The sequence below is a fragment of the Oryzias melastigma genome, linkage group LG17, assembly GCF_002922805.2.
Source record: "Oryzias melastigma strain HK-1 linkage group LG17, ASM292280v2, whole genome shotgun sequence".
NCBI lineage: Eukaryota > Metazoa > Chordata > Actinopteri > Beloniformes > Adrianichthyidae > Oryzias > Oryzias melastigma.
Window position 1 is genome coordinate 17,254,546 of NC_050528.1, and position 26,469 is coordinate 17,281,014.

Genomic DNA, 26,469 nt, shown 5'->3' on the forward strand with positions numbered 1-26,469 from the left:
AAAGCATTCTCTGTGTTTATCTGCAGGAAATCAGCAGGGATTAACAGAAGACCTCCTGATCACTTCGGTTTAGGAAGATTGATGCAACTTTATTGGCAAAGTGAACTGAATAGTGCCACATCAGAAATACACTTGGCCTCAGAACAGTTCCAGCTGTGACCGCACCGCCTCATTTAAACTGCACCTATAGAAAACATGTCTAACATGAATGAACTGATGCAGTAATGATGCTTCTCTGACACTTCCTGATGCACCAGCTCCTGGGAGCGGACTGCAGGTCGGTGTTTCAGCAAAACTAAAGCGCTTTTCTCTGTCAACATAAACTGAGTGGAGAATAACTTCAGTCTAAAGAGAAGCAAACACTACTTTAGCTTCTAGCGAAGACGTCCTTTCATCACTGCTGATGCTGAAGGCCATTGTAGGCGCAGACGAGGCTAAACCAGCTCGACTCTTTAGGTACAAACTTATACAAAACAAATGCTAACCTTAAAGTTCTCATGGGAGCATCTGTTAGTCTCATTCTTACTGTCATGCAATAAGGTCTACGTAAGGATGCAGGATGCAGTTCTTGTTGCGGGCTAATACTGCTAAAAACTGTTGGTGGACCTTGGCCTCCAGTCCCAAGTGTGTCAGTGTCACTCAGATCCTTCAACAGTTGGCGGTAGACTGAATTTCTGTGGTGCTGCAGCGTATGCTCAGTGTTGTGTTTGATCTCCTCTTGAATCTCTCAGAGATTCAGAGATGATATTATTCATCCTCATATTCTGTCACTTGCAACAGTTCTCTCATTTTGGCGGTATGACCACCAGCGGCGCTCCTCTCCGAGGCCTCCACATCAATACTTGGGCATCGTTGGCGTTGGGTCTCCCCAGAGCGTTTGGCGGGATGGGCTCTTGGTAGTTGAGGATGTGCGGCTGCTCCTGGTAGGGACGACCGACCAACGACGCTCGGGAGCCCAGAGGCATGTCCGGCTCCACGGCGATGTCCACCCGCATGCGCCACCGTACCGTCTGCAGCACAATGCGCTCCTGCAGGAGGAGGAAGGCGTGTTTTTAGAGTGCGCCTGCTAATGCAGTTCCTTTAAGCCTCTAACACTGGAGCTATTAGCTACCCAGCCAGCAAGGCCAGATGAGCCCCACATGGTTTAAAAGAGGGCAAAAAATGTGGCCCCTGGTTGGGTTTGTCCACATTAGCTTAAGTGAGCACTCAGTGGGTTGGCTTGCTACGCTAGCCAGCCTGTGGACGGCATAGCATGCTAGCAAGCTCCACTGTAGTGAGCTAGCAAGTTTCACTCTATCAAGCTTGCAAACGTCACTTTTTTGAGCTAGTAAGCTCTGCTGTAGCGAGCTAGCAAGCTAACAAGCTCCGCTGTATCGAGCTAGCAAGCTCTGCTATAACGAGCAAGTGAGCTCTGCTATAATGAGCTAGCAAGCTCAGCTATAGTGAGCTAGCAAGCTCTGCTGTATTGAGCTAGCAAGCTCTGCTGTATTGAGCTCCGCTGTATTGAGCTAGCGAGTTCCTGTGATTCAAACGAGGGAGCTCCGCTGTAGCAAGCTAGCGAGCTAGTGATCTCAGCTGTATCGAGCAAGCAAACCCCGCTGTAGCGAGCTAGCGATCTCTGCTGTAGTGAGCTAGCGAGCTCTGCTGTATTGAGCTAGCAAGCTTCTTTCATATGGAGATGCTATAGCGAGCTAAGCTGTATTGAGCTAGCAGGCTCCGCTGTTGCAATTTAGCGAGCTTTGTTGTCCACCGGGCGCCTGGCTAGCGTAGCAAGCTACACACTGAGTCTCTACTTAAATCAATGTGAGCAAACACAGGTGGAGCTATCACAGAAACTGCAGACAAACCCATTCTGGACCCACATTTCCTGCCACTTTTAAACCATATGTGTCCACCTGGGCCTGCTGGTTGGGTATTCACACACTTTTCTCCTTCACAATCTACATTGATCGTGTTAACAGATTCCGGTGATCAGTGAGGGGTACAAACCCTCGGGTGATAGATCTATGGTACCACAGTTGTCTGGAGCTGCATCCAGAGACGAGGTCATCTGTGACCTCAACCCAAAAGGAGCCGTGTAGGAACAACAGATTGTCACAATCAGCTAACCTTAAAGATGGAAGTGACAAACATTACCTTGGTGACAGAGTTCATGGCCACCAGCCAGGTGATGAAACTCTGGTCCCTGGTGATGTGGGTCAGCATGGGGGTGTTGCTGTTGCTGATGGGAACCGCCCAGGTCACGCTGGGGTAGAAGTTGTCGTTCATGCTGACGGTCAGCCGGGACGGTTTGGACGTGGGGCCGGTCAGAGTGACCGTCTCTGTTGTGTTCCCGTACCAGGGGTAGCTGACGCCATCGGAGTCGCTGATGGCCTTGACCCGACCCTCTCGCAGCTCTGGAAGTTCCCAGCTTGACCTTTAGGAGGGGAGGAAGCACAAGACATGGATGGGTGCTGGTGTGAGCGACCAAGCCCATGAAGACTTCTGTTGGACTTACATGCCAATATCACCATAGGTGTTATAAAACTCCATCTGTGTGCAAGCCTGGATCCATCCCACCACCCAGGTTTCATTGCGGGGCACCGGGGGCATCACCACTCCTGCTGAGGCCCTGAAGTAGGGCGTTTTGTAACGCAGCACGATTGGAGAGTTCTCTTCAATGATGGTGGGGCACTGGTCTATGGAGGCCGAGACCTCATACACCACAATGTTCTCCCGCCTGATACGCGGCTTGCAGGCAATGCTCTGAATACAGCCCATTCTGCAGACCACGAGCACGATGAGCGAAAGCAAGGAGGGAGGGGGGCAGTGGTATCTGCTCATCTGTCCCCTCGGGGTTCCACCCTTGCCTGAAGAGCAGATCTAATTGCACAGAACCCGGGGTTTATGGGAGGAGGAAGAAGAAAGACGACAGGAGACCGCTGTCCCTGCTCAAGCATGCACCATCCTGTTCTGTGGGGGGGCCAGGAGAGTCGCTTCTGGGGGAAGCAGATCACAGACCTCCGCAGCCTCCTCCCCCCGGACTGTCTGCTGACTGCCGCACTGCCCTTGGCGCTCGTCCCCAGAAACTGCAATCCGGCCTCTCCCGGGCTGCTGCCTGTCCGCCGAGCCCCCGCGGGCGGTCGAGTCCGCGCGTCCGGCTGCACGTCGCTGCCCCCTGATCCTGCTGCTCTGCTGCCCGCTCTGCGCTGTCATGTCAGGAGGCGGCAGGTGCGTCAGAGGAGGGGGGCTGGATCCCTTTTGTGTCGCTGCCTCGCCTCCAGAAGCCCCCGTTTCCGCGCTCAGAGGACAGCAGTGGGGCTCTCCATCCCTGTGACCTACATGAAGCGCCGCAGCGAAGCCCGCCGCTCCATTCCGCTCTATTTTAGTGGCGTCCTCGCGGCGAGCTTCCGCTCCCGTGGATGCATGATGAATGGCTCGTCTTGAATGGAAGCAGCGGAGCGGCAGGAGAGTGACGGAGGCAGAGCAGCCGTTTCCCGCGTCAGCCGGAGCATGGCGGGCCGCGGAGCATCCTCTTCCCGGAGCGGGTCGCCTGCCTTCCGTTCGGAGGTGCTGATGCTGTGGAGGCAGGGGAGGGGCGTCACCCGACCTCTGCATTGAAAAAAACACAGCAAGTGTGCGGGGCGTGGCCACGGGCCTGCGTCACGCAGCCCTGAAATCCTATTGGTCGCCGCTGCCGAAGGCGGAAGTGGCTTCGGCGTCTTGGCCCAACGACCGCCGGCGCTGGTTTATGTTCGGCCGCTGGGTCGCTGACGTGTCGCGGAAGGTACCGAGCTTGTTGAAGCGGGTCTCGCTGGAGATGAAGCCGCAGGTCGTGTTCGTGTTGGGCGGGCCCGGTGCCGGGAAAGGGACCCAGTGCTCCAGGATCGTGGAGGTAAGGAGGCAGGCAAAGACACGGAGGACAGGGTCCAGCCAGGCGGCGTGAAAACCGCGTCCAGCCAAAATCCGAACTCCTTTCCTCCCGGTGATTATTGTTTGTAATGGTTGGATGGCGGTACTTCATTCATTTCCGGTTGTCCTTAAGCTGAGTGTGGGTGCTAGTCAGCGAGCTAGCTGTTAGCCTGTCGGGATGGAGCTCATTCTTCTCTCTCTGGAAGTTTGCTGTCCTGACCCAACACGGCTTCCGTTGGTGTCACTGACAGTCTAAACTGCACGAGAGTTCTGTTCCACTCACCAAAAGAGTAAATAAAAATAATTAAAAAGTAATAATAAAAAAAGTTCTGTTCCACTTCCTGTCACGCACGCGCGCACACATCCACTGTGCACGGCAGCAAACAGATCCTGGTTCCTGGTCAAACATGTTTGACATGGTTCCAATCTCTAAGCTGGAAAGGTTCAGACTTCCTGAGCCAGACTTTGGACTCTCACCTGACGCAGGAATCCCGTCCAGGTGCTCTGGTTCAGCCTGGCTGTGTGAGCTGAAAGGTGGCTGGTGTTTTCTGCTGCTCTGGTTAACCTGTAGCCTGTTGGGTTGGTTTTCAGAACTACAGCTACACTCACCTGTCAGCCGGGGACTTGCTGAGGGAAGAGCGGGCCAGAGAGGGCTCCGAGTTCGGACAGCTCATCGACAACCACATCAAGGAAGGCCAAATCGTTCCGGTGCAGATCACCATCAACTTACTTAAAAAGGTAAGCTGAGCCAGAGCACTGCAGGGGGTCTTGATCACCTGTCACAGGTGAGACGCCTGACACCTGTGCAGGTGAATCACAGATGTCTTCTGATGGATCATTATTGTCCTGCAATAACAGTTTTTGTACATCTGAGGTCTTGTCACCACATTCATCCATCACTCTGAGGCTGCTATAGTCTTTATGTGACACATGCAGCTAATAGCTGAAAGAGATGCACAAAAGTTTCTTTGAGGCCTCAGGCTACTCCGTGTCAAGGTAGTTACGCCTTTATTTTTACATCCAAGAAGCTATTTATCTTTCACAATGACTTTCTATTCATTTTTTTAAATCTAGAGATCAACTGAAACTAGAAAAATTGCATTACCTGTGAAAATGCTAGTGTGAATGCTTTTTGAAAGTAGTTGCTGAAGATTCTGAAGCTTTTTGCTGAAAATTGTTACGCAGTTTACTTTAATTGCTGAAGGGATTTGCTAAAAATGCAAAAGCTTTTTGCAAAATGTTCAATTTGCTAAAATACTAAAACTGTTGTCAAATAACTTAGAAAAAGTGCTGAAGTTGACCTATATTTCTGATCAATTCGTAGTAAAATTGCTTAGAAATTATTAATAAATGCCAATTGTACAAAAATATTTAGTGTAATTAAATATGAACTAAACTCCAAATTAGCCAAAAAAAGCTAGCTCATTGCTCAAATACTAGCTAAACTCCAAAGTAGTCTAAAATTCCTCAGTAAACTTAATTATTAAAGCAAAGTTAGCCTGGTGCTAAATTAGAAGCTAAACTCTAAATTAGCCTATCAAACCTTAGTAGATAAGAAATTTACCAAGAACATTAGCATGCTGCTAAAATATTACCCAAACTCCAAATTAGCATAAAAACCCCAGCAGATGCCAAATTAGTAAAAAAAAGAAGAAGAAGCTAACACATTCCTTACATACTAGCTAAACTTCAAAACTGCCTAAAACTTCTCAGTAAACTAATTTAGCCAAAAACGTTAGCATGTTGCTAAATATTAGCTAAACTTCAATTTTTTTTTATTAAAATTACTATAAAAGATAAAAACATAGCCCATGAATAAATTTAAAGGCTTTGTGCTAATCTACTTGAAATGTAGAAATTTGAAGACTTTCTCATTCATTTCCAAAGGGGCATATGTTTCTCAACGGTTAAAACGATAAATGTTTTGATACCAAGATTGCTGAAAGTGTGATTGAGTTTTTACGTGCTGAAAAACGTTCAGAAAAGAGCAGAAGAATCACTATACTAAGCATTTACACAATGAAACCACATGTTTTATTCTAGAATGTTGTAGAACAGCAGCAGGTGTGCATCGATGTGCAGTATATTCCATCCTTTTTCTTCACTTAAATAAGAGTTTTTATTTACAGAACTCACAGTTCTCAGTGTGAACAGATGGAGACGTGCTTCCTGAACTGAAGCAGGGAGTTGGTTAGCCTGACAGCTAGAGCCTCGCCTTTCTGTTCAAGTTTAAGTTCTAGAAACACCTGCAAATCCGGCAGAGTGGAGAATTCTGAATCTATTCTGCTTTTAAAAGGCAGATCAGTCAGAAAGAACGCAGTCTATTCTACTGATTCTCGTTGAACTTGTTTCTCTGCATCACTCTGAAGCTGCGTTCACACTAGTTCTGGGCGATAAGCAAGAAATTGTATATCACAATATGAATTGTTTTATATCACAATAACTATATTTATCACGATAGACCAAAATAAAGAATATTTTCAATTACTCTCTGATAAAAATTGATAAAATGTTATTACTTACTTTTCTCTGACTTTATTTTTTCAAGCAACTGAATTATCACAAAAGAGAAAAAATGTCTAAAGGATAACCAAACAATAAATCCTCTTTTTTTAATCTGTTTTTCTCTATAAATGGAGCTTTTAAAGTGATATCTGTTGGTCATTGTCAATTTTTTAGACAAGTTAAAATAAACATCTAATTCCTGAAAATATACTCTAAAACGTCTGTCTGCTACCCCCTACAGGTTCGATTGAGGTATTACAGTTGGATTTTCTGATTGGTTAACTGGTGTAAGTCCCAGAAGTCCCAAGTATAAAAGCCCCGCCCATCTTTGATTCTATAACGATCGTTTGTTGTGTTAGCTTTAGCATGGCTCAAAAAATCCTCAACCTCCTCAGAAAGGTCTGTGGAGAAACCTGCATCACTTATCTTAGTACCACTCTCCATATTGAAGACATTACATTACATAAAGCTAACCTAACTGTCAATCATAGATCAAAGCCACACCTCTGCTACTCAGACCACCTCCATTAGCCCCGCCCCCCTTTTTTTTGGCATTTTTCTAATCTGGGCTGAGAATGGAGTCAACATCCAACTGCCCTGTTTGGTTACCCATTATAATACACAACAGTTTCCCGTTTCTTAGTAAGAAAACATATTTTTACACGACAGTTTAGCAATAAAAATAAACCAATAAAAATGAGAGCAGAGACATGTCGAGATATACACTTTTCTATCGCCCACACGATATGTATGGTCAAGGACAAGTCCACACCCCCTCAGCGATGCTCGTTTAGTGACCACTTCCAATGAAAAGTCTATGCAAACACGCTTAAATGTGTGTTTTAGACTCCAAACTCTCACGTTCACGTGTAGCTACGCACGTTTCATTCGTTTGCAGACTCTACGTACTAGTGCTGCCACAAGCGATTATTTTAATAGTCGACTAATCACCAATTATTTTTTTTGATTAGTCGACTAATTGGGTCATGGGCAAACTGTATGTAAAGCACTCATCTTGACCATAATTAGCTTTAAACTAACTAAAAACTAGATGTATACCATCACCTGTGATGATGCTAGTGTGAATGCTGTAAGCTGAATTTGACCGCTGAAGATGCTGAAGCTGATAACCAGCTAAAATATTAGCTAAATGCCAAAGTAGCCTAAAAACAAAAACAGCCTAAATTAACCATAATAGCTCGCATGAGGCTGAAATATTAGCCAAAGTCCAAAATAGCATGTTAAAGGGTTAAGAAACACCAGTTTCTATCATGAGTTCATTGAAACATTTTATCTTTGCTCCATGCAGTTTGATTGAACTGCTGCTGCCCACTCCACAGTAAACTCAAAGATCTCTTGTTTTTTTTAAATGTGTATTCGTAGGCCATGGAAGACACTATGCAGAAGGACGAGACAAAATTCCGTTTCCTGATTGACGGTTTTCCCCGGAACGAGGACAACCTCCAGGGCTGGAACACCGTCATGGACGGAAAAGCGGACGTCAAGTTTGTGCTCTTCTTTGACTGCGACAATAAGGTGCGTCCTGGAGCCGAGGCGGTCTGCGGCTGAACTCCCGCCGTGCTCGGCGCTGAGCCGTCTGTTTGTGCACAGGTCTGCATCCAAAGGTGTCTAGAGAGAGGGAAGAGCAGCGGGCGCACCGACGACAACAGGGAGAGTCTGGAGAAGAGGTGAGGAGGCTCCGACGATCCCCGTCCATCAGAGCAGCTGCTGCTGTCTGACCTCATTTGTGTCTTCTTTGAGCCATAACCAGCAGAACGCCTCTTGTGTGCAGAATCCAAACCTACCTTCAGTCCACGCGACCAATTATCCAGCTGTATGAGAAGCTCGGCAAGGTGCGGACGGTGGACGCGTCTCGTTCTGTGGACGAGGTGAGGGACGGCGCAAAGCCACATGTGTCAGATTCACAAGGAAATGATGAAAAATATGTTCATATGTAAGATTTAGTAAGTTAAAGTTTAGTAAAAGTGAAAGGGGTGCAGCATTTGAACAGAGAAGCCTTCTTCAGTAGAAATGTTCAGTTTTTACTTGAGTTGCCAGATAAATCCAGGAACTTCTTGAGAAATGTAACCCGTTTGTTGTGTGCAGACAGGAAAAGATGCTCAGGTCCCATATACAACGTTGTATATGGTGATGTTGTGTTTTCCTAGTGCATGTGTCACAATATTTTTAATGTGAAGTTTAGTTAATAATCAACATTTTTTAGGTTGTTTTCCAAAAAGTATATCTTAAACATTGCAACTTTTGTCACAACTTTTGACAAAAACTGCAACAAAATCAGGCATTTTAGGCCGCAACAATCCTAAAAATCTGCCGCTAAATCCTGGAGGGTCGTTCTGTTGGTCAGAACCGCTGACCTGCAGGAAGGAAAGAGTCGAAAAGCAGGAACTTTACAGCTTGGAATGATTATTGAGGGGCTGCAGGTCAAGATGAAGTCAGCTTCTGCAGACAGCGTAGCTGCTGGTGTTCAACTGAGGAGGTCAGGAAAAGTTAGCTCTGGTGCGTCTTTGGCCTCTATTTGTAGATGCTGATGCTCCGTCTAAAGCATTTTAATGAAGAAAGTCTGATTCCTGGGAGCTGACTGTCCTGTTCTTCTCCTCCAGGTGTTTGCTGAAGTCAAGGCCATCTTGGACAAAGAGGGTTGATCGCCTCCGTCCAGAAGCATCATTTATGTTTTACTTCTCTTTTTATTACATGTAATTATATGGTCATTCTTACTGGATGTTCTGTTTGGTTTCTTCTGTCTTCTGTAAATGCCTGTGATGAGGAACCATGTTCAGTAGCTGCTGCTGGGCCCTTTCTGTCTCTGTGGTCTCAATCCTCTGCAGAGGAACTGAGAGCGTCTGAGGAGGATCTGTGGAGCTTCATCCTCTCATCATCTACTGCATCTCATCCAGCTGCTGAGGCGGACTCGGTCCTCTGATCTCACAAACCTTTGTGGACCTGAACAAACATCTACCGAGTCCCGTCAAACGAAGACTTTCGCGGCGCTTTGGCATTTAGAAATTCGGCTGTGTCACCGTGATGGATATGAAACTGGCTGACCAAATCTTCTGATTATTTATGATCTTTAGATCTAAAATATGCATTTGGATGAAATGTTTGTTTTGAAACTGTCAATTTCCCATCAAGTCTGTTTTATTTTCTTTTATGAATCGAACCAACATAAAAATCCACAATAGAAACAATAAATGTTCCAAATACTGACATTTTCTGCTGTGAAGTGTTGCTTCATAAAGACCCTGATCTAAACGGAGCTGAACATGCAATTCATGAAATGCAGACATGAGAAAGAAAGCAGCTTGTTCTGGAATAACTGCTATGAATAAACCGGCCAAATGAAGATCAGAGAGCCGTACTCGACCACAAACTACATCGATGCAAACAGAACGACTGCTGGGACAACTCGCCCCCTCTTCTAATTGCTGAAAGGATTTTCTAAAAATGTAAAAGCTATTTGCAAAATGTTAAATTTGCTAAATGACTGAAAAATTCGTTAAAGAACTATGAAAGAGCCCTGAAGTTGATCTAAATTTTTTAAAAATTTGTAATAAAATAGCTTAAAAATCCTTAATACATGAAAATTTGGCAAACAATTTGTGTTATTAGCTAATATTAGCTAAACTGCAAGTTAGCACAAAAAGCTTAGTAGATGCCAAAAAAGCTAGCACCTTGCCTAAATACAACCTAAATAGTCTAAAATTCCTCGGTAGATGCCAAGATAGTCAAAAATGTTAGCCTGTTGCTAACGTGCTAATCTCTAAATTAGCCTAAAAACCCCAGTAGATGCCAAATTATCCAAATAAGCTAGCTCAATGCTTAACTACTAGCTAAACTCCAAAATAGCCTAAAATTCCTCAGAAAATTACATTTGTTAAAAACGTTAACATGTTCCTAACATGCTAAACTCTAAATTAGCCTAAAACCCTAGTAGTTAACAAATTAGCCAAAACATTAGCATGTTGCTAAATATTAGCTAAACTCCAAACTTTTTTTGATAATTACTTTAAAAGATTAAAACACAGCCCATGAATAAAGGCTTGTTGCTAATCCAGTTAAAATTTTGCAAATTGAAGACTTTATAATTTATTTCCTTTAGGCCTTTAGGGCATATTTTGCTCAATATTTAAAAAAACTAAAACGTTTATGAAAACCAAAAATACAAACAATAATGTCCTGAACAAGATGAACGTTTTGATATCAAGATTGCTGAAATCTCTGAAAGTTTGAGTTTTTACGTGCTGAAAAAAATTTAAGTCATAAAGAGATTTACCTAAAAACCCAACAAGTTATAATTGTATATCAGGTTTGTGTGTTTCCATTTCTGCTATAAAAAATACAATTTTTGTTATAAAGACAAAAGTTTCCTGAATCCTTTTAACCACCTTTAGTTAATGCAGATATTTAAATGAAAAACTAGGGGAGGGGTTGAAAATGGAGACGTTTACATATTTGGGTGCTATGAGATAAAATCATCCTTTGCAGAACCTGTTTTGAAAAAAACGATAATTCTGGAGTTCCAGTAGAAACAAAAACAGCTAAACCTGCTAATCAGGACGACGCAGCTTCAGTCAAACGTCTGGAGGTGTTTGGGCTTCATGTTTTTCAATAACAACTCTCTTGCTCTTATGGTGCATTCACACCAAATGAGTCTTTATGGATGAACTGTGAGCATAATCCATCTATTTATTCAGCCTCTAACTGTCACAGCTGTCAATCTGTCACATGAATGCTGCTGCCATATTAAATACACATTTAAACAAAACAAATGTGTGTGCACTGAACTCTTTGAGGATCACTTCATAGATTTATCTGGATTTGATCACTTATTAAAGGTCTTATTCATCCATCCTGATTCTTGCTTTTCTTGAGTGAAGACCTTGTGGCTCCTACTGGGTTTTGGTTGGTGAGGAATCGTTCCGAGTGGCTGTTTAAGTTGAAGGTTGCAGACCCCTGGTGTAACTGAAGGGAAGGTCATTGGGTCTTTTTTTTTTTGTTGGTTCCTTCAGGTAAAACAATACCAGCCACAGGGAGGCGCTCCAGACCATCACTGAATCCTGTTGACTGTCAGGGTTTTTGTTTTGAAGTAACTGTAAAGTAGAACTCTCCTATACCAAATATGTGACTCAGTGGAAGCTGTTTTGCTGTGGTGGCCCCTGGGAGGAAATACAGTAAAACAGGGGTCCCTACGGCCCGCGGGCCGGATCAGGCCCGCCTCCACATTTGGCCCGGCCCCCCATACACACTGATGGAAACCCACATAGAACAGAACTTTTGATTCCATCCTTCTGCTGTCTTCTGGAGAGGATAGAATATTAATTATAGTGATTCACTTTCCTTTATTTCTTTATTATTATTGTTTTTCTTCCGTACGTTTTTTTTGCCGTCCATAGCTCTTCAGCTCCTTCAGTTATTCAGCTCACGCAGCTATTAAAATATTCAGCTGTTTTTATGCTAACTTTCTGGACTGTTTTTTTGCAGAAAATCCATTTGAGGTCAGCAAGCAAAACCAGAATTTATACCTTCAGCTCACTGGATTATGAGGCAGATTTTTTTATTTTTTTTTTTGAACAAATTTCAGGATTTTAAATGTGCACTTTATGATCACTTATTAGCTCTGAATTAATTTTGGTTTGAAGATTGATGAATTTCTGGGTATAAATTTGGATATAATTTACCCTAACAACTAGCATGTAGCTGAAATATTTGTTAAACTCAAAATTAGCTTAAAAAATCTTAATAAATGCCAAAATAGTTCAAAAAGCTAGCAGAATGTCAATTTTTAAAACTTTAAAACTGTAAATTTTAAACATAATTATAAATAATAAAAAGGCAGGAATATTATTCCAGAATAAATCAACTTAAACCTTAAATAACTTTTTATATTTTATTCTCCATGAAAATATATTTTATCAAAATTATACAAGTTAGAAATAAGTGCAAGATAACAATAAAATGAAATTATTTGGAGGGCCGGATAGAATTACCAGAGGGCCGGATCCGGCCCCCGGGCCTTGACTTTGACACATGGGCTTTCGGGGTGGATCAGACTTTGTGCTCCTTCTAGGTTGTAGTCTAGAAATTGACCCAAACGGCTCAAAATGCTAAATATAATCCTATAAACCCCCAGGATTGGATTCTGATCTGAAGTTGGGTATTTCAAACCAAATTTGATTGTGAAGGTTGGGATTTGGTGATCCAATCCTGACTTTAATCTGTATCAAAGGCCTTTATTGGGTATTTCCCAACTTTGAATTGAATCCTGCATCATTTGATCCTGAAAATGAGGATTATTCTGATCTCACCTCAGAGCAGGATCTGAGTCTGATCCTGTTTATTTCTCCCCCCAATAAAGAAAACAGAAAAAATTTAGCAATTCCTCCTAAAATGAGATCCTCAATTTTAAATGTTTTTGTTGATCTTTTGTCAAACATGAGCATCGTTGTACTTTTTAACACAATACACTTTATTTTCTTGATATACATACATATATAAATATATTTCAAATATATACAATCTACTGTTACAAAGACCTTTGCTTACATGTGACTGAACATTCCTGAGTGTTTTTAGCTTTAGGCCTGGTGTTTGCATCTGAAGAGCTTCATTCTTCAGACTGAGCTTCAGTCTGAAGTAACGCACGCACGTGCACGTGCACTGACGAAGACGCACACGTCGCAGAGAAAGAGGATGACTGCAGTCATTTTCAGCTGGGAGAACGTAAGGCACCATCACTGTGCTGCTAATGACTGCAACATGAAAGCACGGGTTTCAACCTAGAAGCAGGTCGTCACTCCCACAGCACAACCAAAACAGTACCAGATGAACCGAACGAGTGCTGCTGGGAATGGAACTCAATGAGAACTTCAATACTTAGAACTATGAAGACGTTAGAAACAACAGCATTGTAAGTATGTGCAAAATATCAACATGATAGAGAAGAATATGTACATCAATGCTTCACATGATTGACAATCAGTACTTTTTACAGAGAGACCACAGCAGTGACACGAAAGCCCTTATGAGAGTGAAGCTGGAAAGTGCACGTCATGCATGTGAGAGAGCAGACAGCCGTCTGAAAATATATTATCTTTTATCAGCTGTACCAAAAAGGACTAAAGCCAAACTGTAACAGTATTTCTCACTGAATTCCACACATTCTCTACCAAACAGAAGTCTGTTCAGGTCTACATTCTGCCGCTTCACTTCCCACCTGAACTCAGAAGAAATGTGCACCATTTACAAGCTCAGAAAGGCAAACATATATTAACGTTTTCTGCTATATAAGAGAGTCTTTTTTTTCTTCCAAAAACGGATGAATTGACAGGAGCTGACTCAGCAGGAGCTCATGGCGGCCACGTTGCTGGAAGGCCGACGATACTGCGCCTTTGTGTTGGTGACGGCGCCGTGCTTCTGCCGCAGATGCAGCCGCAGCTGGCTCTTGTGTCTGAAGTGCAGGTCACATTTTTCACACTGCAGAGAAGAGCAAAGCCACAGGTTAGACGTTCAGCCTTTCCAGGTGCTTCTGTGAGGGACAGGGGGCGTGGCCTTACATGGTACGGCTTCTCCCCCGTGTGAATCCGCATGTGGCTCTTGAGCGTCTGAAGGTGGCGGAAATGCGTCCCGCAGATCTCACAGGGGTACGGCTTCTCTCCGGTGTGGATCAACACGTGAGCACGAAGGTGCGCCACCTGGAGGTGGAAAGGGGCAGAAATGCAAGCGTTTCAGAAACCTGCAGCGACTGGACAGTGGAGCTGCCACAAACGATTATTTTAACACTCGACTAATCACGATTATTTTTTCCGATTAGTCAACTAATCGGGTATTGTGTAAAGTGGATGAAAAGCTTTAAAATAACTAAAAACTAGATATATAGCATTACCTGGGATTATGCTAGTGTAAAAGGTTTTTGCTGAAAGTAGTCACTGAAGATGCTGAAGCTTTTTTGCTGTAAATGGTGATGCAATTACTTTAACTGCTGTGAAAATCCATTTACAAAATGGTAAATTTGCTTAAAGACTGGAAACTTCATTAAAGAACTATGAAAGAGAGCTGAAGTTTACCTAAATTTCTAAAAAAAATTATAGTGAAATTGCTTGAAAATCCCTACTACATGACAATTTTGCAAAAAATGTTTTTGTGTTGCTTAAATATGAGGTAAACTCCAAATTAATCCAAAAACCTTCACAGATGCCAAAATCTACAAAGGTCAGTAGATGCAAAATTAGCCAAAAAAAAGCTAGCTTGTTGCTTAAATACTAGCCAAAGTAGCCTAAAATTTCTCAGTAAACTAAATTAGTAAAAAAAGTTAAACACTAAATTAGCCTAAAAAACTTAAGTAGAAAAAAGTTTAGCCAAAAAAACGTTAGCATGTTGCTAAAATAGAAGCTAAACTCTAAATTAGCCTAAAAAAAAAAACCTCAGTAGATGCAAATTTAGCCAAAAGCATTAGCATGTTGCTTAAATACTAGCTCAACTCCAAAATAGCCTAAAATACCTTAGTAAACTAAATTAGTCAAAAACGTTAGCATGTTGCTAAAATAGAAGCTAAACTCTAAATTAGCCTAAAAAAAAACAAAGTAGAAAAAATTTAGCCAGAAAAAGAGTTAGCATGTTACTAAAATATTAGGTAAACTCCAATTTTTTTTAAATTTACTTTAAAACGATGAAAATATTGCCCATGAATACATTTAAGGCTCGACATCTGAAACAAGGAACTATTTTTCACTAAAGATAAATTAGTTTCACTGACTCAAATGTAAAAAAAAGTGCATTTCTTGGTGCTAAACACTCACAACAATAATACAAAGTAACGACTAATCAACTATTAAATTAGTCGTCAACTATTTTAAAAGTCGACTAATCGTGGCAGCCCTTGTGGACGGATGTCTGATGGTTCGTTTCTCCTCACCTGCACAAACCTGGAGCCGCACGTCTCACACTTGTAGGGCTTTTCTCCCGAGTGGATGCGGGTGTGCGTCTTCAGGTTGGCTGGTCTGTTGAACTGGGCGCCACAGATGTTGCAGTGGTACGGTTTTGCACCTGGAAGGGGAGCGGTGTGTTAGGGGGCGTGGCTGCAGGATGTGACCCGACGGCTCTGCGGGCGGGACATACCGGTGTGGACGGTCTTGTGGCTGGCCAGGTTGCCTTTGTAGCGGAATGCGGCCTGGCAGCAGTCGCACCTGTACGGCTTGTCGCTGTGGGCCTGAGCCATGTGCTCCTTCAGGTGCTCTTCCTCTGCAAATTTGGAGTCACAGCCGCTGGAGAAGTAATCATTGTCTGCGGGCAAAAGTGACACATTAGTGTGGCTCTCTACAGTGGGACAGCAGACGTTGCAGGTTCAGCTCACTAACCACAGCTGGAGGGAGAGAACTCTGAGTGCGGCTTGGCGTTTTCCTCCCTGCTGTACGAGTCGGGCGACAGCCGACTGCTCTCCACGCTGTGAGGACTGTCCCCGCCGTAGGTTGAGGACCTGTGGGGGTGTCAGTCTGGTTAGTGTTCTTCCCCTTTGCTCTGGGTACTGATTTCCCGTTTGCTCAGCATTACCTGATGCTGCTGCAGCTGCTGCTCCTGCAGCTGCGGATGCTCTGAGATAAGCCCTCGTCTTTCTGCTCAGTGGCACCCTCTTCAGTGGGTCCGGCAGCTGCACCGCTTCTGGAGGGACTCCGGGAGGGCGAGCCCACCCGCACGTCCGTGCTGCTGCCCCGAGCCTCCTTATCACCCTCATCTGTGGTTTGGTTCATGACGATGAACTTGTATTTCTTCCAGTTGCGCGCCTTGGCCTCTTTGGGGCAGTGTGGAGCCGAGTTCTGGTTCATGCTGGCATTTCTGCTGCTGCTCGACTCGGTTGGAGAGTTTGGCTGGCAGTCAGATCTCAGCGGGCTCTGAGGACTGCAAATGACCCCTCTGTTGTAGATGGGGGACAGTCTGAGGTAGCTGGCAGGAGGATGCTGGGGGCCGTCCTCCTCCATGGCAGTGGCGGGGGCTTGGCTGCTCCACAGAGCGGGGCGGTTGATGGCGCCGCTGGACTCGGGGTTCATGGCAGCTGGGCTGCGGCCTTGAAGGGATCTGGTCTCGTGAGAGTCCTCGAGCTTTTCGGCAGGGATGTAGAAATCTCCGTAGACGTGATAGGAGCCAGAGGTGTTGATCCCCCTAAAAACTGTGGGGATACAAGCCCTGCCGTCCTGCAGGAAGGACGTGCTGGAGGGCGACTTGTCTTGTTCTTTCACCGCTCTCACAGCTGGCGTTTCCTCTGGTGGGCTGATGGAGCCGCTTCGTTCTCCGTCCAGCTGCATGTTCAGACTCTGATGTCTGTAGAGACACGTTCAGAGGTCAAGTTTCTCTGGTTTTACAAAAACAATTAAAGAAAAAAAGTTTATTTTCTTCACCTGGACTTGATGAACCGGCGGCAGGTGTCAGCAACGTGCTCCATCTGAAGGTAGACCGCCGTGTTCAGGGTGGCCAGGACCAGGCTGTCGTTAAGGTTGAGGCAGGAGGTGTACATGAAGTCCAGCAGGAGGGAAAAGCATTCAGGGTCCACTTTGGGGTCCAAGCTGATGGCACTAAGGTTTGCATTCTCGGGATGCATAAACACCGAGTAGAAGAATCCACTGAAGGCGGAAGGAATGACAATGGTTACACGTCGCTCATGTGATGAAGATGCTTGAGAGGACGAGGACGCACCTGCAGGCCACCAGGATGGCCTTGTGCGCGTGAAAGTCCTGCCCGTCCACCTGCACGGTCACATCTGTCAGCATGCTCCGGCTGCGCAGGCGGTTGAAGTTGAGCAGGACGTCTCCTGCGTGGCGCGTGAACTGAAAGCAGCCATCTGCAGTCATGGCCATGCTGTCGCAGTCTGTATGCGCAGACGGGGCAGAGCATGCAGAGGATGGACATGAATGAAAACGGGAATATGAGGGAAACCACACAAATATGTAATGACAGTGTTGGAACAGAAGGTGGCAGCACCACAGCACAACAACACAGACGGGTTTATGAAACCAACAGAAACCTGTTTTTTTACTGTTTCTAAAAGCTCCCTGGTTTATTTTAAGAAAAAAAAAAAAACATCAATGGAAAGAGACTGAATGTGATCGACCATATCTGGGAACCAACTTTTGATGAAAGCGCGCGCGGACCAGCGCCAGCTCCGCGCGCGCGCTCGCTCTCTGGGCACATTCCGTCCTGCCCGCTCAGATTAACTCTCCAGAACACTGAGGTTTCCTGTTCCCCCAAATAAGTGGGACCCGCTTAACCCGTTAACGTGACCCCCCCACCCCCTTAACCAATCAGGTTCTGGAGCAGCTGGGTTGAGCGCACGCGGGCCGTTCTGCGTGACTTCAGCAGAGTTACGCCACAGGCGAGCTCCGGAACTCCTAAGAAAGAGTTCATACGAAAGTCCAAATAAAGTTTGTTCAAATTAACTGATTTAAGAAGATTTGCGCGAACGAAACCGGACCGAGCGGTCCCGCCGCGCCGCGCTCGAACTTAACCCAGAACGAGCAAAGTCCACAAACAACGCAGAACCATAAAAATGTGAACAAATACGTGGCAGTCAGCTAATATCAGCCGTCAAGGCCACATGTTATCACAGCAGAGGTTTGAGCTGGAGCCTCCGGCCCGGAGACGCTTCCGCCAGCAGCCGCGCGCCCCACCGCCGCGCGCCCGGCCGCTGTCAGCCGCGCGGAGGCTCCGTCAGCCCGACTCATGTTTGCACTAAACACCGACACACAAGCGTCCAAACACGGCGCCGCTGAGCCGCTGCCCGACCCAGACACGCGTGTGCGCGAACGCCGAACAGCTAGGAAGGAAGGAAGGAAGCAAGGGGGAAAAGTCACCTTGTAAAAGTTTCCTCGAAACTCTGAGCATCACCAGTTCTGAGAATCCAGTTCTAAGAAACCAAGCTGCTCAATTCTCGGAATTTCAACATAAGACCGTACCATCTGACGGGAGGCGCGGGGGTGCTCCGAGCCTGCCAACAGCTAAACAGCCGTTTCATCAGGAATTAGGTGGTGGAAACACTCAGATTCACCAGGATGAAAATATCGGTGTAATAATCACGAGTTTAAACAGTTATTACAGTAGTAATAGACGGGTTTGTTTCGAACAAACAAGTCTCCCCGTGAGATGGAAGAGTCCAAGTGCAAGGTCAGCTGACCGAGTTATAAATACTGAACCAAACAGGGCCGTGCTTGTCTCCGAAGAACCAAGCTTTTATTGAAATAAACCCTCGAATATTCTGACAATCAATTTTGTCTTCAGTTGCCTGTGTGCAGGTAATTTTAGTCAAACTTTAAACTTTATTCGTTTTCTTTGATCAGCCATGTCAGTTTGGTCAAAGTGCCCTTTGTTTTGGCACTAAAAGTATTTGTTTATTCTCTCAATTCATTCACAGATGAACTGTGTTTGTGCTTTTGCCTCTCCCTTGAACTTCCTGTAACACCAGCAAAACCATAAACTACCTAAAATAACTGATTCAATTACAACAACACAGTCAAAATAACTTCTGAAATAGCCAAGAACTCAGGAAGTGTGATGTGTCAGTGAGCAGCACGAAGTTCCTGTGTGCAGGCAGAGTCAGGTGTGCATGTGAACAAGAGGCCGATCATGTGGAACAGTCTGTTCTGGTAAACCACAGAACAAATACATTTGATGCTATAACGAGTTCTCCATTTTGTTTGTTATGCAAATTCTACACAAACTGTGAAGCTAAAAGCAAATTTACCACATCAGAGCTGAAAGAGAAGAGAGGAAACATCCTAAATATTATAGATAATCCACTGGATTGGGTTGATAAAATCGATTAATTGATTTGAATCGATTTAAACTTAACAGATCAATAATCGATTCATAAAAATAGAGATCGGTTTGGCACATAAAGCTAAAGTCCGCTAGCTTGATGCTAACGTTTAATGGAATTTTCCATAGGACAGCTAATGCTAATGCTTGGTCAATGTAAACACATATTCCTGACTAAATTAACATAAACTCACAGACATGAATTTTCCAAACTCTTTCAACAAAATAGTTTTTAAAGTTACCATTTGTGGTCTAAAACATTGTTTTTGGTTATACTTTCTTCTTCTTTAATAAGCTGTAATGCTATTGATCGATCGCCACCTAGTGGCCAAACTGAACTGCCCTCCAGGAGAAGCAGAACAATGTTTATAATGTTAATGATCTGAACATTTTTGCTAGTTTCTCCTTTTGAGAAACACTGTATGCTATTAACAATCTTATTATTTCACTGATACATTTTACAGTATGTGAACTAGATCAGATTAATATAAATATATTCAAATCATATAGTAGATTATTAATGTATTTCTAAACAAAAGTGAATTGAAGAATCTAAAAAAAAAAAAAAATCGGAATCGATTCAGGCTTTCTGGAAATTATAATCGATACCCAGCCTTATAATCAGTTAACCCTTTGACCCCTGAGGCGTTGTTGATGATGCTTAAACACAAAATCTTTAGCATAGAGTAACTTTTCAACCGTTAAGACTATAATTCTAGTAGATTCTGAAGTTGATCATGTGAACAACTAAAAAAATACCAGTAAATCAAAGAACATAAAACTGCTGCTGCTTCAGTTTTATGATTTATTCCTCGCTGCCATAGTGACCATTACACTTTCTGCAATGAGTCACGTTAGGAGGAATCCTAAACACAGAAAGAACATCAGGGAGGAAATGATGCAGAGTGAATTCAAACACAGATGGAAGAGTCTAGAACCCAAAGTTTGTTTAATCCTTTATCACTTTGCTGTTGTTCACTGTGAAACACAGATAAAGCACAAACTAGACCCAAAGTTTCAGTGTGAAAAACATGTGCAGTGCAGCTAAACAGGTCTAAATTACAGCAGTTCAGGTAGCCATGGCAACAAAGTGCTCTATTTGTAGTTGATGTTTTGAATGTAGATGTTTTTCCCCCTGCGGTTGTCTTCAGTGGCCCAAGTTTCTGTGGGTTTGTCATCTCCACATCCTCTGAAAGAAGCAAAAAAACCCTTCATCTGATTCTCATATGCACGCACTCGATGGTTCGCTCGCTTCTATCAGAGCTCTATCTGAACTACACATTAAGGTTTTGCTGAGGCGCAAATGCAGATAGCAGAGCAGAATGTTGCATGGAATTCATATCTGCACAAAAGATAACTGTATTGCTGCAAAAAACACGCTACTTGTTTGTGTTGGGTTTTAAAAGTGCTGTGTGCTCCATGACAGCGGAGTGCTGACTGCCGTCAAGGTGAGCTCCAGCAGCCGGAGCGGCTGTTTGGAGCTGCAGCTGAAAGCAGAGCCTCATCTTACAGGCTGCGTTCAGAAACAAGATTTTCTCCCAGGTTAGTCTAAGACACATGTGTTAAAGTCAAGGCCCGGGGGCCGGATCCGGCCCTCCGGGTAATTCTATCCGGCCCTCCAGATCATTTTTTTTATTGTTATTAATGACCTGATGTTATCTTACGATCATTTTAATATGCTACATGCAACATTTTGACTTTCTCTGGTGCCATGACAGATTAATTTATCCCTCTGGGATATGAATAAAGTTCAATTCAATTCAATTTCTAACTTGTACAATTTTGACAAAATATATTTTTATGGAGACTAAAATATTGAAAGTTATTTAAGGTTTAAGTTTATTTATTCTGCAATATAATCCTGCTTTTTTACTATTCATAATTATGTTAAAAAGTTACAGCTTTAAAGTTTAAAAAATTGTCATTCTGCTAGCTTTTTGGACTATTTTGGCATTTACTAAGATTTTTAGGCTATTTTGGAGTTTAGCTAATATTTCAGCTACATGCTAGCAGTTTTGGCTAATTTACTCTTTTTTTTAAAGTTTTTTTTACGCTGTTTTGGAGTTTAGCTAGTATTTACATGCTAGTTATTTTGGCCAATTTAGGCTATATTTTTTAATATTTAAACGCTACATGTTTTGGCTAATTTAGGGTTTTTTCAGTTTTTTTATGATATTTTGAAGTTTAGCTAGTTTTGTTCAACTACATGCTATCTGTTTTGGCTAATTTAGGCTTTTCTTTTTAATTTTTTTTTAGGCAGTTTTGAAGTTAAGCTTATGTTTCAGTTACAGCTAGCTGTTTTGGCTAATTTAGGCTTTTTTCAGTTTTTCGGATATTTTAAAGTTCAGCCATTTGGAATTTAGCTAATATTTTAGTTGGCTATCAGCTTCAGTGTTTTCAGCAATTTCAGCATCTTCAAATATCAGCACTATCATCTTAAGCAGCCAAATTCATCTTACAGCATTCACACTAGCATTATCACAGGTAATGCTATATATCTTGTTCATAATTATGTTAAAGTTTTAAAAATGTAGTTTTAGAGTATTTCATAAATGTTTATCCTGTTTGTCCTGTGACCTAAGGTGTGTTTTGGAGTTTGGCCTCCTGTGCGATAGAGTTTGACACCCCTGGTCTAACATAACCTCGCTGACATCCATTGGCTGACATCACTGTGGCATCACTGGATCTCTGTTGTGGAAGTTCAGTGTTTGCCCCTGACTGCCATCCTCATATCAGCAGCAGGGTGAAGCCGTCCTGAAACCCTCAGGAACACAAACATGAAACTTTGCTCCTAAAGGGGGTTGGATGTTGTTTGTCCTCTCGTAAGCAGTGGTGCCTTCCTGGTCCGTCTGCAGGGCCTGGCTGAATCCGCCTCGCATGTCATCAAAACAGCTCTTTTGGGTTTTTCCAGCTGGCTCTGGAAAGAATTTGTTGCAATCCTTCTCTGCTGCTCGGCCGGTTTCTCGGCTGCTCTGCGTGTCAACAAGTGCTCCCCACCCCCTCGCATGAACTCCCCTAACCTGGGGCCTAGACAACATGCCTGTCCCAAAACACGATCCAGGCACAGGGATCCCTGACAGGGATCAGAGGTCGCGCACGTAAAATATGACTCTGAAATCTTTGCCCCACTTTTCCTTTGAGGAGCAAAGAGGGAAGTGTTTGTGTCTGCTTGCACTTGAATTTGAGGAGCCGCATGCACCAGATAGGAAATCTTGCACCACTTATCTGTGGTTGCAGCGCACACACACAACACTGCTGACACACAGAACAAACACCACATACACAAGTCCAAACACACTGTCTTTAAGATTTATTCATTAATGGTCCAATCAGTGTGGTTGTTTTCAGCAGCTGTTAAACTGCAGTCCAATAAAAATCCTGAAAGTGAGTCAAATACAGTGAACTTTGAACGGTTTTTATACGCTGCTCAAGTTTGTGTGTTTAAAGCTGGACGGGAACCATTGAACCTCAGGTGACCCCCACCCAGGCATCAAGAATAGAGTGTCTAACAGCCAATAATGTTTGGTCCTGCACAGATAAGACGTCGTCACTGCTCAGCAACAGTCAATTCAGTTTTGAAAGAGGAGTTCTTTCACAGACGAGCTTGTCTCAAACGTCCTGAAGGAAAAACACAACCAGCGCCAGAAAAACCTCCAACGAAGCCAAAACTAAAGCCTCATAATCCAACTCATTCCATTAGATCAAAACTTATGTCAGCAATCAATAAATGAACTACTTTTCGGTCTTAAAAAGGTAAACCAAAGCAGACTTGTGCTGACTGAATCAGTCATCTGTTGATGTTTCTACAGTTTGCAGGCTGGAGTTGGTTCTTGAGAGCATCTAAAGCAGTGGTCTTAAACTGGCGGCCCGCGGGCCATTTGTGGCCTACTAAGCAATATCTTCTGCATGCCCACGCTTCTTTAATGTAGAGTTTGTACTTGCTTTGTGATGTTTTAGCTTGCTTTATTTATGTTTAAAACTTTGCATTTACTATTGTCATTGGATCAGACAAGTCCTTAGCAGCTAGCGTCTTTAGCTCCTGTCGTCTCACAGAAGATATTCATTAGTTGTACATAAACATGAACAAATGTTCAATAAACTTGATAATGGACCAAATACATAGACGAACGCTGAAACAACTGTTCTCCTCAGTGAATGTAAGTGAATGTAATCTTTTATTTGATCTTCTGTGGGTTTGAAACATGACAGAAGCATTGAGAGAGAATATTCCTAATACAGACGATCAGTGTAAAGACAAACTGCAGGCGAGGAGTTTAGGTAGTGTAACTACACCCATGCAGTGAAGATGTCGTGATAGCAGCTGCTGCAGAAGAACACTTCATCTACAGCGGAGGAGAGGGCAGTCAGACTCCACACTGAGGCGCTCCTACCACCACGTCTCCCTAGAAGTCCTGAAAAGTCTCTTTTTCCTCAAACCTTTGAAAGATTTCAGAAGCTTAACCTCACAGTGACGGTTGTTGATGAAAGCTTACATGCACAGGTGCTGTTATGAGGTTACACGTGAAATGACGGCCGTCTGAGGACACAAACTCCTGAGCGGCCCTCAGCTCAGCACAGGTCTTAGTTAAGGTAAAACATTTGCAAAAGTTATTTCGTTCTCAGAATAATTATCTTCTCTTTCAGCGTCTCTGCTGCTAACAGTCCTGTTTACAGCTGTGTTTGTCCTCGTTCAGGAGTAGATCCACCTGTTCCTGCACAGATTTACAACGTCTCGATCGGGCTGCCATAATGGAAACTGTTATCTGTGCGGCCTCTGAGCAGCCTGTCCAGGTCACAGATCATTTCAGATTAAAGCTCCCTGTGCATCAAACATTAACTCTGCTCTCCTCTGGGTTACATATTTGTGGTTCAATGCTGAGGAGAACGCTCAGGCCAGGATCCAGCTGCTGTGGCATAGAGACTTTCACATCTGCACATAAACATCGTCCTGTTGCTCACTTGATTGTTTTATATCATTATTCGTCAGTTTTAGCTCTGACGGTCACATTATGCGGTGCCTCTTCAAACACAGCAACAGCACTACACGTCAGCAAAGACCTTTGACCTTTGATTTTAACCATTTTGTAATACTTTCATTTTTTTATCAACTGTCCGAGCTCTGTGCAGTGTGAAGTCACACAAACTGGCCCCAATCCAAATTCTTCCCCCCCATTTGAAGGGGGAGTGTAAGTGTAAGCGTGTCAGGACATTTATTTTTTAAATCTGACCCTCCAAACGGAGGGGACAAAGTCCTCTGTCGGGAGAAGTGCTTTTCTTCACTTTGGTGCGCTCTGAAGCACAGAAGTCTACATTTAAATGTAACTAATGACTTTTAGTTGTAGCATGACCCTCTTAAAGTTATAAAGCCGCTGTTGTTATGTTTATTCAAGCGCTGGAAGCTCTGCTCTAAAGCTAGCGGAACGGCGATTATTGATGACGTCATCGATGAAAGTGACGTCTGAAATATGAGTCACTATTTTTTAAAACTCTAATATGAAGGAGAAGAGAGAAGGCAAGAATTCGGATCAGGCCGTGGACTCAAGTCATAAATTTGATAACTTGACTAAATCCAACTGGACTTTAACGGCGCTGACTTGTTGGACTTCAAGCTCTTGGCTAAAAAACTGTAAATTGTATTTTCTTTTTATTGACATTGATATTTTAAATGTTGCTTTTATTGATTGTTCTTAAGTTGACCATTTTAACATCTGTCCAGGGACAACAGATGAAAAACAGCCGCTGGGCTAATTCTGGCTCATTGCATACAATGCGTTTAATGTGCACTGTCCCTGAAAAATAAATCAATAAATAAATAAAATAAAAGACTTGCTACTTGTCCCAACACCCAAAGATTAAAAAGTATGTTGACATAAACGACTGTGTGTATGTGTGTGTATCTGTGTGCACAATCAAATTAGAACCAAGTTGTTTTTATCCAACACCATCTAATCATTCAATTCAAAGAAGACATTCAGTCAGACGAGACGCCAGTTTCTGTTCACAAAAAGGATTCTCAAAGTTATCAGGAATAAAAATTATAATGATAAAAACGATTTGCAGTTTGCAGAACACGAGGTTTAAAGTTAACAAATAGAGGCAACAACAACGCCCGGCTTTGTCCAACACTTAAAGGCCGTGTCACACCCCCGTTATGTACAATTAGACATATTGCACTCATGGAAACTGGTCATACGGAAAAAGTGAGAAAAGTTGTGGTCTTTGAAAATGTTCACAGATGTATCGTAAATGAACGACGTTAAAACCACAGAAGAACTTCTAATTCATCTTTACATAAAGGTGTCAGGCATGTGATGTGGGCCTGCAGCAGAATCCTCTAAAGCCGGGCCTGTTCAGCCAGAAGGAGGGCCTAAGACACATGTGTCAGAGTCAAGGCCCGGGGGCCGGATCCGGCCCTCCAGATCATTTTATTTTATTGTTATTAAGGCCTGATGTTATCTTGCGCTCATTTCTAATTTGTATAATTTTGACATCATATATTTTTACAAAGAGTAAAATATTAAAAGTTATTTAAGGTTTAAGTTGATTTATTCTGGAATAATAATAATATTCCAGACAGTTTTTTTCAATATACTGTTAAAAAGTTATGTTTTTAAAGTTTTAAAAATGTTGTTTTAGAATATTTAATAAATGTATTCTGTTCAGCCCACAATCTAAGGTGTGTTCGGGATTTTGGCCCCCTGTGTTTGACACCCCTGGTCTAAGGGCAGGAATAACCAGTTCAGCTTAGTCTGTTTAGTTTAGCAATAATTTTATTTTGAATTAGCTAAACTCCAAAACAGCTTAAAAAACTTTTCAAAAAGCCTAAATTAGCTAAACAGCTAGCATGTTAACTGAAATATTAGCTAAACTCCAAAATAGCCTAAAAAATCTTAGTAAATGCAATAATAACCCAAAAAGCTACCAGAATGCCATTTTTTAAAACTTTAAATCCTTAATTTTTTAACATTAATAATTATTAATAATAATTAGGAATTAATTATTAATTATGAATAACAAAAAGCCAGGAATATTATTCTAGAAAAAAATCAACTTAAACCTTAAATAACTTTCAATATTTTACTCTCCATAAAAATATATTTTGTCAAAATTATAAAATTTCAAAATAAGCACAAGATAACATCTGGTCTTTAATAATAAAAAAAAAGATCTGGAGGGCCGGATCTGGCCCCCGGGCCTTGACTTTGACACATGTGATCTAAACTGTCAGTCCAGGAGGTGACGTACCATCAGAATGAG

General features: G+C 43.0%; 3 protein-coding genes and 1 long non-coding RNA gene across 4 annotated transcripts; 2 read left to right on the forward strand and 2 right to left on the reverse strand.

Moving 5' to 3' along the window:
• Positions 1-68: 68 nt before the first annotated feature.
• Positions 69-2,876, reverse strand: fam78ba (family with sequence similarity 78 member Ba). The gene is made up of 3 exons (XM_024268942.2): positions 2,498-2,876; positions 2,137-2,416; positions 69-1,028 (listed from the first exon to the last, which is right to left on the reverse strand). Exons 1-3 carry the CDS (start codon positions 2,821-2,823, stop codon positions 786-788), a joined length of 849 nt encoding a protein of 282 aa, XP_024124710.1. The 5' UTR covers positions 2,824-2,876; the 3' UTR covers positions 69-785.
• An 820-nt stretch (positions 2,877-3,696) lies between these two features.
• Positions 3,697-9,623, forward strand: cmpk (cytidylate kinase). The gene is made up of 6 exons (XM_024268943.2): positions 3,697-3,874; positions 4,483-4,629; positions 7,780-7,932; positions 8,008-8,084; positions 8,189-8,285; positions 9,018-9,623. Exons 1-6 carry the CDS (start codon positions 3,731-3,733, stop codon positions 9,057-9,059), a joined length of 660 nt encoding a protein of 219 aa, XP_024124711.1. The 5' UTR covers positions 3,697-3,730; the 3' UTR covers positions 9,060-9,623.
• A 3,236-nt stretch (positions 9,624-12,859) lies between these two features.
• On the reverse strand, positions 12,860-18,314 carry bcl6ab (BCL6A transcription repressor b). The gene is made up of 9 exons (XM_024268944.2): positions 18,252-18,314; positions 17,098-17,269; positions 16,803-17,024; positions 15,961-16,725; positions 15,768-15,886; positions 15,529-15,693; positions 15,326-15,456; positions 13,968-14,105; positions 12,860-13,887 (listed from the first exon to the last, which is right to left on the reverse strand). Exons 1-9 carry the CDS (start codon positions 18,280-18,282, stop codon positions 13,750-13,752), a joined length of 1,881 nt encoding a protein of 626 aa, XP_024124712.1. The 5' UTR covers positions 18,283-18,314; the 3' UTR covers positions 12,860-13,749.
• An 86-nt stretch (positions 18,315-18,400) lies between these two features.
• On the forward strand, positions 18,401-25,050 carry LOC112144450. Its single transcript, XR_002918899.2, has 4 exons — positions 18,401-18,689; positions 20,639-20,754; positions 23,714-23,802; positions 23,907-25,050. It is a non-coding gene; the product is annotated as an uncharacterized LOC112144450 (long non-coding RNA).
• The last annotated feature ends 1,419 nt before the right edge of the window (positions 25,051-26,469 follow it).